Raw genomic sequence first — 16,002 nt, 5'->3', positions numbered from 1 at the left:
CTAGTCAGTGATTTTATTGCCGTCGGAATCCAGAATGTCAGTGTTTTTTCCCCACCCCCCACATAAAAATTAGTCCGAATCCACATCTCTGAGTTTTCAAGAAGAGATCACTTCAAAATTCACTGTTTATATCCTTTTTGACCACTATGGAGCACCATACGGTTGCGCTTCACAGTTATTAGAATGCATTTTAAAGATCTAGCCTGCACTTTTGTTACTGAAATGCTGGAAAGTATTTACAAGAAAAATATTTCTTGTAAATGTATTAACTTATTTCCGCTCATTTCCACATTTTTTAAATTACATCTATTATTTTGAGATCAAATACAAGATTAAAAAAAATGTATATATATATATTTCTATTTTTTAAATAGGATATTTGAATAATAAAATAATAATTAGGCTATTATTTTTCTATTATTAAGTCAAATATGAATTTATTCGTATTATTCCAAGCATATGGCATTTTATTTACAGCAGACAATCATGCGACTGACCACATGAGCAGCACGTTCCCAGGTTCGTAGGATCACAAAACTCGCTCCTCCGACATGAAAAAATCATCTTCCGAATGCAAGTTTTATCACTGAGGTGGCATGTACATTTATTTTTACGGATGTCCACATGAGAAACAATTGCCGTCCGAATAGGGCTTAAGACATGGTTACGGCCTTGATTTGATTGTGTATTCTTTGGTAAATCAGCTACAATTTCGGCGCAGCCTTTGCAGACAGAATTTTATTATAAGAAATGGACCCGACAGTATTGCCACAACATGTAACTAACCATGTTAATTCTAATGCCTAATCTGTAATCTGTGATTTCATATAGCATGAAAAGAATCTGTTATTTAAATTGTGATTCAATTGTGAGTTTATCATTGACTGAGTTCTGGACTCTCGCCAAAACTCCCATTATAATCAATGATGCTGTCTACACTTCACAATGGATCTCTTATTTACATCGTGTTTGAACTGTTACTTATGATGAAAGCATTCGTGACAGTGCAGAAATCGAGTGGCAATGACGAGATCACTGCATTCATGTCTGTCATCGGCTTCAACGCTCATCGCTGCAACTGTTAATGCGACGGGAGTAGATATAAAAATATAATGACAATCAACACTTTTCACGATTAGTTAATCTCGACAGCTGTAATAGTAAAAACATTGTAAGAGTTGTAGAGAGAGTTCCACATGTAATACTTATTTCATATGCAAAGATGTTAGCCAATCATAGCAGTCGGCGTTTACACTGAAGTCTCACAGCAGACACGCCCCTTCAAACAGAGCGTTCAAATCAGAGGGTGAAAGTCAGGGTAGAAAATTACCTTTTATTTCTAAATTATGATTTAAAATCATACTAACATGATGAGTGCACCTCAGGAAACATAATATAAAAAATGCAGTTCCTTTTAATGAATTAATAATACAATATATATATTGTGTGTGTGTGTGTGTGTGTGTGTGTGTGTGTGTGTGTGTGTGTGTGTGTGTGTGTGTGTGTGTGTGTGTGTGTGTGTGTGTGTGTGTGTGTGTGTGTGTGTGTGTGTGTGTGTGTGTGTGTGTGTGTGTGTGTGTGTGTGTGTGTGTGTGTGTGTGTGTGTGCATATACTGTATATATACTCTATATATACTGTTTATAAAATATTTTAAACTGTATTTTTACAAGATTTTTGTTTATCATGGGCACTATTTGTTGTTAATCTTTTTTATGTTAATTAACAGCTAAAAACTTCAGGCATCCAACCTAAAAAGTTTATTTAAAAGCTTAATGGCTCTCATATTGTCTCCCCAGGTAAATGGATCCAATGCAGCCCATTCAGAGCTGCCCTATGCCAGAAGGACCTACTGGAGTCTTAGGACTCCACAAACCACCAGTCCCAGCCCTGCTTGAAAACCCCTGCAAACTGCCTGCATCCCCACACTGCCAGATGGTCATGACTGGAAACCCACCAGTGTTGGGACAGACCCCAGCAGTGCAGACAAATCCAACCATTCAGGAGAGAGTCAGACCAGACTCGACAGCACAAACCACAAATTGCATCAGCATTAGTCGACCCAGGCCTACGGCACTGGGGACCAAGGCAACAATCAAAGTCTCCAAACCCACTGAGCCTTCTTTGCAGGTTAAAGCTACGGCAACGCCCAACTTCTTGTCGCACTGCCCAGCCGAATCACCATTGCCTTATTGCAACCCCCCAAACCCAGTGAGCCCCACTTCTCAACTCAGATTAAACCCCCCAACACTCCCAAGCCCTCCATCACAGCCCACCCGTGCAAACACACACAATAACCTAATCGCCAGACCAGTCTCAAACCCAAACCCCAATCCCCTGTCTAACAACATTCCTCAAACAATCCTGAGTCCAGAAACACATGTACCCAACGCAGGAGACACTGCTGACAAGAAGTTGAACAAGACCTTCAGCGAAGAGGATGATTTCAGGTGAGATGTTATATACCTTGTCCATATATATACAACAGTTAGTTCTGGTTCCTTGAATCTGATTGGTCAAGCAGCATTCCAAGAGTGATACAACAATCCAATAGCAGTGAGAAGTTTCACTGTTTTTCTGTTTTTCACTTTTCTGTCTATGCATAATTGCTGTGGATTTTTCACTGACTCTTTCTACAGTTTACATTATTATGCCAATGGGTGGTGACAAATCAATAAGTCATTCATTCAAATTAGTCTTTCTATAGCAAAACTAATAAGGGTAATATGCGTGTACATGGTTGTGAATTCAGCATGTATTTATGAGTGAGTCACTGAATCATTCATTCAACCAATTTGTTCAAAAACACTTGCTGAATTTGGAACAAGATACCAGCATACTACTACTCGTACTATTTCTGCCATATAACAATATGGTAAAAAAGTAGTATGCTAGTACACGGTTCCAAATTCAGCTACTGAAATATTCAGTTATGGCATTTTGATTTGTTTAAAATGCTGATTAATTCAGGAATGAAACAAATGGCAGTCTTTCTGAGTGAGTCACTGAATCATTCATTCAGTCAGTTTGTTTAAAAACATTGATTCATTCAGGAATGAAACAAGTGAGCGTCTTCATGCGTTGTTGAATCATTTATTTAACCAATTCGCTTTTAAACACTGATCAGGAATAAAAAACAGCCATCTTTATGAGTGAACCATTGAATAGTTAATTCAACTAATTGTTCAAAAATGTTGATTAAGTCTGATTCATTCATTCATTCATTCATTCATTCATTCATTCATTCACTCTTGCGAGTGTGATATTGCTTTAATATCTCTCAGATCTAGTGATATGATTTGACTGCTGTCACTCAGTGATTGAGTTTCTTCTGTATTTGCTTATATCCACCAGCCTGAGGGGAGAGAATCTATCGGTTTAAGGTTCAGTTTGGTTTAACAGCTCAAATCTGCAATATGTGGTTTTGCATTTGCTGAGTGAGAAGTCTAGATCAGAATGGGACAATTGCACGAAAAAAAGCACGTTGGTCACTGCGTGTAACAGCCTCAGATTTCAAACTTGCTACATGTGGTCAGAAAGAGGATCATTAACTGTTGACTTAAAGGGTTAATTCACCCAAAAAAATGTAATTCTGCATATTAATGACATACCCTCATGTCGTTCCAAACCCGTAAGAAATTCGTTCATCTTCGGAACACAAATTAAAATATTTTTGGTGAAATCCAAGAGCTCTCTGACCCCTCCATAGGTAAGAAAGGTAGTAAAGACATTGTTAAAGTAGTCTTTGTGACTAGTTCAACCTTAAACCACTGAAGCGTCGATAATACTTTTTGTGCACAAAAAAACGAACAAAATTAACGACTTTATTCAACAATCTCTTCTCTTCAATGTCATTCTCCTACTCTGTTCATGTAGTAAATACAGTGCAGTCCTTCCGAGTGCTATGTCAGAACGTCGACTCACCATTGGCTTACTCCTGAGTCAGCATCACACGCATGCGTCGTGGTGCTCACGTGAACAGCATCGGCCAATGGTAAGCCTCCGTTCTGACAGAACTCGGAAGCGCTGCACTGTATTTACTAAGTCAACAGCACAGGAGAATGACACAGACGAGAGGAAATTGTTGAATAAAGTCGTTATTCTGCGGTTGTTTTGCGCACACAAAAAGTATTCTTGTTGCTTCATAAAATTAAGGTTGAAACACTGGAGTCACATGGACTATTTTAACTATGTCTTGAAAGTGGCAATGACATTGCTGCCTATTGATGGTACAGAGAGCTCTCAGATTTCATTAAAAATTTCTTAATTTGTGTTCCAAAGATGAACGAAGGTCTTACGGGTTTGGAATGACATGAGGGTAAGATGCTTAAAATGCTGAGAAATCGTCTAATGGAATGGCAGCATGATAGACCTAAAGAACGCATGCTAGCAGAGTTGAGATTTTCTCATCTCTTAAATCAGCATAATATTTCTCTCAGAGCCTGGTGACAGAATGGACACGGGAGCGTTGAGCTGGCAGCATTCCTAGACACACAAATGTGTTCCTGGATCCTTTAGCCTGTCATCTTTGACAATACAGCCAGAGCCCTTATAATGCGTAATGCTGTTTACTCATCGTGCATGTTCTCTAATTAGTTAAAAGCGCTAAACATGTTTTGGAGGCTATTAAATACAGCAGGTGACATTCATACCAGGCATTTTATTTTGAGTAATTTTGATGACTCATAATACCATGATGTAATGTAAGGGAGATAATGACCATGGATTTGAAACTATAGCTCCGATTCCAAAACCTAGTGTAGCAACACATATATCAATGATATATAAATTATATATATACTAAATTCAATAAAGTAATGATAATTTTTTTAAACATTTATGGTTACTGGAATATTATTTACTTTATATATTGCTTTTAGCATATTGTTATTTGTTATGCACTGTTTGCAAGGTGTGTGTGTGTGTGTGTGTGTGTGTGTGTGTGTGTGTGTGTGTGTGTGTGTGTGTGTGTGTGTGTGTGTGTGTGTGTGTGTGTGTGTGTGTGTGTGTGTGTGTGTGTGTGTGTGTGTGTGTGTGTGTGTGTGTGTGTGTGTGTGTGTGTGTGTGTGTGTGTGTGTGTGTGTGTGTGTGTACTGTGTAATTGCTGCCTATGAAGAGCATTTCAAATCATTTATGAGGTTCCATTCTATTTCAGTTGGAAAGCTTTCTTAGAAGGTAGCTGCCAATGTAGGAAGTTTAATTAATGCTATTTATTTAAAAATGTACATTAAAGGCACAGTATGCTTTATTCCTTTTAGAGTGCATATTATCACATGGAATGTTGGCTCCGGTATACCACCTGATGACATCACTTCCTTGTTTGGGCCCGGCGTTGAAAATGGGAGCACTGACATGTTTGTTGTTGGGTGAGAATGTCTGAAGTGCTGCGTAGTGCCGTTTTCTTACGTACCTTCCATTGTTGTTGGTTAATTAATTAACCTTCCTCTGCATTCTTTGTGTTTTCTCATTTCCGTGTCCTTTTTGTCATCTCGCCCTGTTTGTCCTTGTTTTAAAGGTATTCTTCTACCCGTCTTTGTCTCCTCTGCCTTTCTTTCTCTCTGCTTCTGTCCCTTTCTCTCTCTTTAGACTGCAGGAAGTAAACTCCATGATAAACAAGCGGCTTAAAGATGCTCTCTTCACAGACCAGTGGAGTGAGCTCTGCATGGACACACTCAGTCGTTTTGGATATGTGTTGGTCAGTATTAAATCAAATATCTACTCTTACATGCAATTTGCAAGGTATCTCAACATTACCACATGGCACAAGCTGATTGGCCTTTGCTGACTCCGCTGCCAATGAGATTGCTTGCTTAACCCTTAAATGCATGACTGTTTCGCCAAACATTCTTACATATTCGGGTCTTTGGCGACCCAGATCTATATCTAACATGGATAGGTCTATACCTGTCATGATAATATATATAACTCCTGATATTAGCGTAACAATTACAGAAGAATAAAATAAATCATATTTCGTTACGGTTTGGAGCTTGGAAGGGTTCAGTTTGAGCAGATGTTTTATACCATCATCACTGTCCTCGTCAGAGCTCTTTTCCCAGTACATTCAGCATCTGGCTCATATTCGCGATCTCACGCATATTCTCAAAACTCATTTTCAATGTCTTCAAAATAAATATTTTGATCACTGACAGCTTCCTTCACCAGCTCCATCTTCAAGTGACAGTGACACTAATATTTGAATGTGTTCAGTACTTGCTCTGCAGTAAATCGCTGAGCCATTTCAAGTTTTGCAGATTATATATATTATTGTTTCGTTTTCTGTCTGAGGTCGCTATGAGTGAAATGTCACTTCATCTTTGTGTATCAGACATTGCCACCTTGTGGAATAAAGGTGAATTGCACTTATTTCATCATTATAGATTCATTTATTATTGTGCAGAAAAAAAACATATACGTACAATCTTTCACACCTCGGGTCGTTAGCGACCCTATACAATTTTGACAAAAACTAGCAGAAAAACAAATATTCAATCATAATTTTTTTTCTTGTTATATTGTTTAAAATGGATTGATTGAGGAATACTAAGAAGGTTGATGTCTAACTTTAAAAAATGTATGAGGAGGAGGGTAGTGAATGACGTCTCGGGTCGCTAAAGACAGATAGTCCTCTGAAACCTTCCACCTCCCCCAGCTCCACCTGCCTACAGGATTTATGTATGCATATTCATGCAGCAGCAGCATATCTTTCATGCTCATTGCAGTGTGTCTGTGTATTCTAATGGCAGTAGCAAGTCCGTACAGTAGCAGCAGCAGCACACTGACAAGCACTTGGGTGAGGTGTTAAAAGATATACACAACTTTAAACAAGCAAGTTATCAGTGATAACTTCTGAACAGAAATAGCGGGGACACTGGACATGGATGACACTTTCTAGCATGTATGTGCGCTGACATTCATAGTAATATACAAGTGCACCATCTTGGTTTGGTATATCTAAAGCATAAAAGATGATGTATACTTCGGGCTTTAGAGGTTTGTTGAAATTGAAATATTGATGTTTGCCGTAGTAAACACCATACTAGGAGGTTTATCTTGAAATGTATTTACATTTCTCTAGGTGGCGTCTCAGAGGATGCAGGGGGTTTTCTTACTGGTGTTTTCCAAATTCTGCCACCTTCCCTTCCTCAGAGGAGTACAAACTCAAAGCACACGCACTGGCCTGGGCGGCTACTGGGTGAGTCATGTGAGCAAAGTCCTCTGGGAAAGAGTGAATAATTTCTAAACGTGTACGTGATCAGTGATTGTTGTGCTACATTAAAACTTTAATGTCGAACATCAAACATGTGCATAATGTCGCAACCCCCAGCCTTGTGATGTCTTTGATGATTACAGGAAAAGCGGAGTCAAAGAGAGACTGTGGAAATTAGGCTGCGAGTGTGTTTTTGTGTATGTGACCGTGAGCGTGTTTGTGCGTGTGACCCCGCTGTGTGTTGTTGTCAGCATGGCTCCAGGCTCATTCAGCATCCTCCTTTGAGTAGGGCACAGTAGGACACGCAGCAGCTCTGTTTCTGATCTGTCTTGCAGTGCACAAACACACACATCAGGTTCATTTCTGCTTGATCAAATACAGACTAAACACACACACAGCAGCTCTCAGATCTCCCCAGTGCGTTACCTAGAAAGAAAGAGCACAACCCATGGGAACTGCAGCACTAGTGCTGATAATAAACTGCAAGTCTCTGCACAGCCCATTTCACCCTTGACTGCCCAGCACACCTGTCCTTCTCAGCACAGTTTTAAAAGAGATAGTTCTTCTGCTCATCTCATCTGCTCATCCTCATGTCGTTCCAACAACAGTTCAAAGTGATCACATCTGTCAAGCTCTAAAACAGACAAATAGGCAGATAAAAAAGTAGTGGTGGGGATTTTGATTCATTCTAGTGGCTTGAATCTTTTGAATCTGTTCACCAAAAAGATTTGTTTAGCGATTTGTTCAGTAGGTTTGCAGCAGTTTAATTTTTACCCAGTAAATGGCGACAAGCGAGTGTTATGAGTGAGTCATTGGTTGTGTCCGAAAACATTGAAGGCTGACTTGTTGCCTCGCTGCCTTATCAGACAATGACAGTGTTTGTGCTTGAAGGCACCTCACGAAACTGATTTGGACAGACTTCTAAGGCAGTGTAACAGTTTAATGATCTACAGCAAAATAGAGAGAGCTTTGGTGAGATCTAAACAATTATTTAATTACTACATTAGTAATTTCTCACTAGAAATGATATCAGAAGTGTAAAATGTTGGTCCAAAACGTACATTTACACACAAACTGACCAGAAAAACGCAACTTTCGGACGACATCTTTTTTTTCTAGCTCAACTGTCACAGAATGGAACGCACAGGATTGTGGGATATCAAAAGCAGCGAAGGATACATTTATGCTGCCTTCAAAACTCGATCAGATGAAGGTATCTCAGGAGACAGGAAGTGAAGCTAACATTAGATTCGGACGTGCCTTGATGCCTTCCTACCTTGAAATGTCCTCCGAAGGCAGCATTTTCCAGGTTTCAAATGCAGCCATTGAATCATTTACTCAACAATTAAAGCTGCAGTCCGTAAGTTTTGCCTCTTTGTCGCCATCCCTGTTTGAAACCTGCAATTGCAGTTATTTGCAGAAATAACGTCTTTACGTGGGTTGTGCTTCGTCATGGCTCCTCAGCGTGGATGAATCTAATGTTTTGAGGAGTATGTGCGGCTTGCTGTCCGTCAGGCTTGCTGATTAAATCTAACGATCGCTTAGCTCATATCACATCAAACCGTGCAAATTAATATTATTATTGTTATACTTTGTTCTCAAATTGTTAATGTTAACATCAGCATTGCGTGACTATGTGTATTTAGTGTGTATTAGCGTTACCTGTAGATTTACATTTCCGTACAGTCTAATCTTTTGCTTTTGACTACGGGTGAATCTCCAGTTTTCACGATTGTCGTTTGGACCTTTCTGGATTACAATCGCCATCAAAATGATAAGTTAAATTATTCCAGCTGCTGTGAGAAAAGGCTATAAATGATCCGCCACCTGCAGCATCCTCACATGCGAGCCGGACTCCTTCTTTATGTATACAGACGTGATGTAATGACGCAAATAAATGCTCGAATTTCCAGCGGAAATCCACCAGTATCACTCAAAGTATAACACATACAAGCTTACCGTTGTGAATCGGGCTAAGGTAAGGAGATAGTTTGAACACTGACTGGTTATGTACTTGCTAAAAAAAAAATTTGGATTTTGGATCATTTTTTACCAAAAAAAGTTATGGACTGCAGCTTTAAGAAACAAAATCTTTCACTAATGAAAGACTGAAAAAGATATGTCAAAATAAATGTACATGTCTACAAATCTACCAAGGCTCCAGAAAGTGTTTGAGCATCAGCACTTTCCAAGTTACAACAAAGCAGATCTATAGTTTTTGCTCCATTTTGCAAACAGCATAGCATAACTTTTTATCGAGCTATAAAAAGAGACAACTATAATTAAAAGGTATTAAAAATGGTCTTTACATCATTTTAAATGTGAGACTGAATCACATGCCAAATTGAATGAACAATTTTCAGTTGCGTTTAGTAATTTTGTTTTGCGTTTCTCATTTTTTAGTACTTAGACTACTTATTTTATTTTATTTCCACTTTTTTAAGTTTGTTTTTCATCTATCATGTTTGTTTCAATATTTTATTTTAGCAAATACAATTTTTTTTTTAAGTTTTAGTTAACAAACAAGATTAATCCCAGTATGTTCATGAATTACACTTTAGAAGTAATTCAATAGTTTTGTGTGAAGAAGAAACCTAAATTGTGTTTGTTCTACATTAGAGTTTGACATCTATGGTCACTACAGAGCTGCATGAAGATTAAAAATTAAAAAAAAATCCTTTTGGGTTCTATGAAAAAAAATTACAGCATAATAGTTTGGATCAACATGAGGGTGAGTGAATAATTTCTGTAATAATGTTATTTTTTCATCCACCATTAGGACACCATTACTATGGAGTGCAGAGCTGCTGTATTATTAATGTCTTCCCATTATCCTCTGCCTCTACATGTTTGTCTCAGGGAAATAAAGGAGGCGTGAGTGCACGCATGATGGTTTTTGGACACCCTGTTTGCTTTCTCAACTGCCACCTGCCGGCTCACATGCGTAACCTTGAGCAGCGGATGGAGGACTTTGAAAGCATCCTACAGCAGCAGCAGTTTGAGGGCGGCACCGCCGTGGGCGTGCTGGATCATGAGTGGGTACCTGAGAAAAACAGATCCTTGTTGACTAGCCTTACTTATGTACTATTAAAGCTACACTATGTAACGTTTTGGCCCTTTAGTGCTTAAAACATTAAACTGAACGTGTTTGAGGCACTAGTGTACACATGGATATGGATTATTAAATAATAATAATTTATTTGTTTTTAAAGCCATTGATTCAACTGAGGTTTGTTGTTTTGAATGATCCATGTTTGATTTTTCTTGTTCGGGGCTACTTTTCTCTGTGTACAGATATGACTTAACATGCAAATTATGCATAGATTATGCAAATTATTTATAAAATATGAATCTGTATTATAAAACTATATTTTTGAAAAGATGGTTTGGAGGATGCCTTTTTGCTCTTTCTCATTAATAACTTTTTTGTAAATCAAAACTTAGTATTGCTTTAAATAATCTTTCATATAATGTGCTGTCAGCCAGTTATCATCACAAAATCATCACTGAAACTCTGACACAAAGCTAATTGCCATATAAATAAATAACTGGATATGAAATATTCATTTGAAATTACTTTATGTGGTACCGTTTTATCTGACAATTGATCATTAATCTGAGTGGCTGTATACTGATGAACTTTGACCTGTTGGGTTCATTGGAAATTATTGCATTCTTTTACAGTGTGGTGTTCTGGTTCGGTGATCTGAACTTCCGAATCGAAGGTTATGATATTCACGTGGTGAAAAGTGCAATTGAGAATGACAAACTGCCTCTACTGTGGGAAAAAGATCAGGTAAGAGAGCAAAAATTTGGAATAAATGTTAAAAAGAAATGCATTTAATTGTATTGAATGTGCACTTGTAGTTAAGTAGGTAAAAGAAGTAATTATGAAATTACATATAAAGATAAGTCCTATTAAAGTGGGTCAAAAAAGCACTCTAAATTTCAGCTAATTGTATTTAATGTACCTTTAAGTATATTATTTTTTGGTGAACTTGAATTCACAAAGTACATAATGTTCCTGGATCAACATCTTTGTTGATCCTGGAACAACATTCCAATCAACCAATCAGATTTGAGGGACAAGTTTACAGTTTATGTCAAGTTTAGGCTTGTTATTCACCTATAATTTCCCTCTGATTTTAGGGATTAGTTATGGGTAGGGTTAGGTTTGGGGTAGGGTTAGGTTTGAGATAGGGTTAGGACTCAATTTTCGGACAGGAATGTCTTACTTGGCAAAATTACAGTGACCCTTTTGGAAAGTATGCCTGAATAGTGCTTATGAGCACCCTTTTGAATCATAAAATGAATGTAGAACAAGGCCTCAAGTCTACATCAAGTGCACCATTTGGAACGGGGCCACTAAGGAAACTGATTGCAGAGGTGCATGTGATTTCAAGGGGACGTATGTACATTGCTGAATCAACGTTGGACACAGATAAGCTCAGAAAATTGTACTTATCTCAGTCACAAAACACCAGGAGTCCCTGTACAGATCTTGGCTATATGATTTTTCAATTTGTTACCACTAGAGGTCAGTGTAATACAACTATAAACAAAGCGGCTTGATTCAGTTCTTCAGAAAGTTAATGTGCACTCAGATACAACACAAAAATACTGGATTGGGTTGTTGTTAAAAAGATAAAGTGAAAGAACATTTCGTCTTTTTGTTTTGTCTTTGTCACAGCTCAACTTGGCGAAAAAAAGCGAATCCGTTCTGGAGGGATTTATGGAAGGACCCCTGAAATTCCCGCCATCTTACAAGTTTGATGTGGGAACACACACTTATGACACAAGGTGTGGGATTGTGTAATGCTTTTCTTCAGGAGTCTTTCTGTTTCTCTGGCCTCTCGTTCAAACCTGGCTTTCTTTCCTAGTACAAAAAAGAGAAAACCTGCATGGACAGATCGTATCCTGTGGCGTCTGCGCAGGACGGGCTCCCCCGTGCCGTCCCAATATTCCGCCCTGCAGCGGGGTCTGACCTCATGGCTGGGCGGCGCCACTAGAGTTTCCCAGCACTTCTACCGCAGTCACATGGGCTTCACTATTAGCGATCACAAGCCAGTGTCCGCCCTCTTCTCTTTGCATGTGAGTCTAAAAATGGCGGGAAAGATACTGGATAGTCTGTGAGCAGCACTGCCTGTATTTTAGGCATACAGTGTCATGTGAGATATTTATTATCCTGACACGTTGACATTTACGAGTTAAAAAATTTTAGCTTATGGCCTCAGACACACTGCTAATAAATTAAAATGGATTGATTTGTTGGACTGATTTGTTTGTTTACTGGCCTCCGTAAAGGGAGAAAAGGTTATTAATTATGTCTAAAAAACATGAATATGTATTATAGTAGTAATGCCTACAATGTTTTCTAAGATTTGCTACACAAGTACACTTCTGTCCCATCAGTTTCCCTTTAAGGTGAACCTACCATTAGTGACACTGGAAGTGGAGAAAGAATGGACCAAGTTCTCTGATGCAACAGCCAAATTCACAATGGCACACGGCTTTCAGAGGAGTTCATGGGACTGGGTGGGACTGTACAAGGTAATGCATGAATGGCATTTTCACATAAAACAACATCTAGTTAAATTGAAAAATTACACACATTATGTTATTATAATAATTAATCACAATGATGTTCTAATAGGTGTCATTAACTCTATTAACCTTAATTTTTCCCAAACATTCTTCCTGCCTACTATTGGTCAAGGAAAAAATAGTCCTGCCCCCAAACTCACGCCATTGGTTGAGCCGGTGTTGCTATGTTGGGCTGGTCAGGAAATTCAACAAACAGAGCTTTCCAGTCTTACCACTTTTCATGGAAATTAACCTAGGAAATGCTTATAGTTCTTTTGCTTACTTTTATTTTATAGGAATTGTCTAGCCTAATTTGTTGATACAATCTTATTTTTACACAATGCTTATACAAAAGCACCGCAGCAAGCAACAGAAACAAAGATTTTTAAAGAACATTTTGTAATGTGGGAATTACATGAAAACTATGACATGAGTTATTATTTATCTAATACTTAACTCTGTGATCTGACCTGCTTTATCGTTCTCTTTTCTTTCACTTTATTTACACTAGAGATTTATTTTCATGTTCTCATCTGGACAGTGTATGAATACAAATGCACTTTTACTTCACTTAACTCTCTTTACTTTAAACCATTGCTAGAACATGTGATTTGGTTGATGTTGATAAATTGCTTAGCTTGCAACCTGATCATGATGTACCTGTTTTTTGTCTATACAGAAATATTCAATCCGATGTTTATTCACCTTTTGTGCTAATACACTGCAGATATTTTACCACTTTGATTTCATTTGTATTATTTATTCATTTCAAAATATTGTTTATTTGTCCACTATTTATGATTTAATTATCAGTTATTAAAAGTTTACTAAATCCTAAATGTTGATGACAATAAAAGATGCAGACACCCATCCCCCATCAAATCTGCACCTCTATATAAAATTAAATAAATTGTTTGTATACTTCATGTTACTTATCTATTGCCTTTTTTTAGGTGGGATTTAAGCACCACAAGGATTATGCTGCATATGTTTGGGCCAAATCTGAGCATTCGACACAGGTATGACATGAAAATTGTTGGTCATGTGTGTAAGATGTTTCCTGGAGATCTGAAAGATATTAGCAACCTGACCCTGACCTTTACATCTCTCTTGTGTTCACTGGACAATGCTTTAATCCCAAAATCAAATCATTCCTGGATAATCTTGGATTGAAAGCTTTAAGATCACTGAACAGTATTAATACTAACAAAGTAGATTTATAGTGTAGCCAGTGCTGACTATCATCTGTATCTCCTGTAACTTGTTTTTTCATGACCTTCAGGTGACATTTTCTGAGGAAGATTTACCTAGAGACCCGGGGGAATATATTCTGGGATTTTACAGTAACAACACGAACAGCATCGTGGGAGTGACAGAACCTTTTCAGGTCCACACTGCTTTTACACAGCTACATTCTGATTCTGCACAGATACAAATATTAGTTTGGTTTGAATGAGCAGCTCAGAAGCTCTGAGTGTGTTATTACAAGGGCATGATGACTAGGTCATTGTGCTCTGACATCGTCTTTGTCAACATTTGAAGTATTGATTGCAGCCTTGATTTGTATTCGAGGCAGGATATCCACAAATTACAAACATATACTCAGTTGTGACATTTGAATTTGCAACTAGATGCTAGACACCACATAATGAAAGCACACACCGTCTTAGAAATAAGAAATAATATACCACAGTGTGAAATACACTGTTCCATGGTTTCAAAGAGGTTTTATCAGTAAAGTTGTTATAACCAAAACCACTGTGGTAAAAATATTTACAAACATTCACTACGTAAGATATGTCTTGCAAAGCCTCTTCAGGTAAAAAAAAGCCCACTTAGACTGACAAATAAAATGACTGATCATAATTTGTTTTGTTTTACATGCTGATTAAGGGCCGTTAAATCTAAAAAGATACCACAATAATAGACTGCCTGAATAGACATGAACTGAAAAGTGTGAAATGAACTGTGAAGACTTTGTGTCCAAAGTTAGTAAGCACTCGTTATTTCACAGACAGAAAACTCAAGACAATTGTTTGCTTGCTACTGCCTCAAACAAAACTCTGAATATCCCAGAGTTGATGACTAAACCAGACGAACCATGAATAAACCATTCACATCAATTTTGTAAACTGATTGATCAAGTGATTTAACTGAAAAAATTAAATTGTTCACAACACAAACATTGTTTCTTCTCTCATGAACTCATGAACAAGTTGGCAGATGTCAATATTTTTTGTGAATAACGACATACATTTGTCTTTTCATCGTAATTGCATTAAAAAGGGCATGAAACAAAAAAAAATCTCCTTTTGTGTTCTGTGGAAGAAAGAATGTTAAAAATGTGAAATAGATTTTCCTTTAACTTCTATGTAACATTCAAATCGTCAATATATATTATTTGTATACAACTTTTCATTCTCTGTGTATATTTTCCTCACAGGTGCAGCTTCCCATGTCCACACCATCTGCACCAGTGTGTCCGCACTCTGACAGTTCAGATGTCAGCTCTGAAGATGACAGTACGCTGGTCCTGTTGGCTCCCATCTCTCGTAGTCCCAGCCCTGGAAACCACACTGGCAAACGGCATCACCACCACCAGAAGCGGCAGCGTAGCCGCAGCCCCGCCGTACCTGCACTATCCACATCACCCCTTCCGTCTCTGCAGTCTCTCAGCCTGTGCCCACGTCCCCGTGACGGCCCCGCGCGGAGCTCCTCCCCGCACCCTTTGGCCAATGCCAAGAAAGAGCGTCTGGTTTCTCCAGACACATTAACCTCGCCCTCCCTCAGTCCTCTTAGTCCACGAAGCCCTGTGTCTCCCAGGAACGGAATCAGCGCTCCGGAGGCTCTGATAGCAGCCATTTTAGGAGAGTCCAGGCCTGCTCAGATAGAAAAAGCAGGGGATGAGATTCTCTGACCAATCCCGCCACCCCTTCCTTCAATTAACTTCTAGACTTTAGCAGATATCATAATGCAACTTTAGAGAAATGGCCTGTTCCAGGTCGTCCTCTGACGCTTTTCAAACCTGCAGTTGTTTGTGATCTCATGCCTTGTCGTGCTTAATTGTTTCACAAACTCTCTCTCATTTCCCAGTGGCTTTGCCAATAGAGATTCAACGGGTCTATCCATTTTGCATTATTATTAACGAAAGATTGTAAATGGTGACACTACAACATTGCACATTCGCCTTATAGTGCAGGACAACCTGTGC

General features: G+C 38.4%; 1 protein-coding gene across 1 annotated transcript; it reads left to right on the top strand.

Annotated features, from left to right (window-relative positions):
* Nucleotides 1-1,801: 1,801 nt before the first annotated feature.
* On the top strand, nucleotides 1,802-15,708 carry inpp5ja (inositol polyphosphate-5-phosphatase Ja; the record flags this gene model as incomplete). Its single annotated transcript, XM_079804119.1, has 12 exons — nucleotides 1,802-2,448; nucleotides 5,257-5,364; nucleotides 5,585-5,693; nucleotides 7,077-7,193; nucleotides 10,068-10,243; nucleotides 10,893-11,004; nucleotides 11,899-12,008; nucleotides 12,089-12,299; nucleotides 12,621-12,758; nucleotides 13,745-13,810; nucleotides 14,074-14,178; nucleotides 15,235-15,708. The coding sequence occupies 12 exons, from the start codon at nucleotides 1,802-1,804 to the stop codon at nucleotides 15,706-15,708; spliced, it is 2,373 nt and encodes a 790-aa protein (XP_079660245.1).
* Nucleotides 15,709-16,002: the final 294 nt, after the last annotated feature.

This window comes from Gobio gobio (assembly GCF_949357685.1).
Source record: "Gobio gobio genome assembly, chromosome: 22".
NCBI classification, from domain to species: Eukaryota; Metazoa; Chordata; class Actinopteri; order Cypriniformes; family Gobionidae; genus Gobio; species Gobio gobio.
This window is presented reverse-complemented; position numbering and strand designations above follow the sequence as displayed.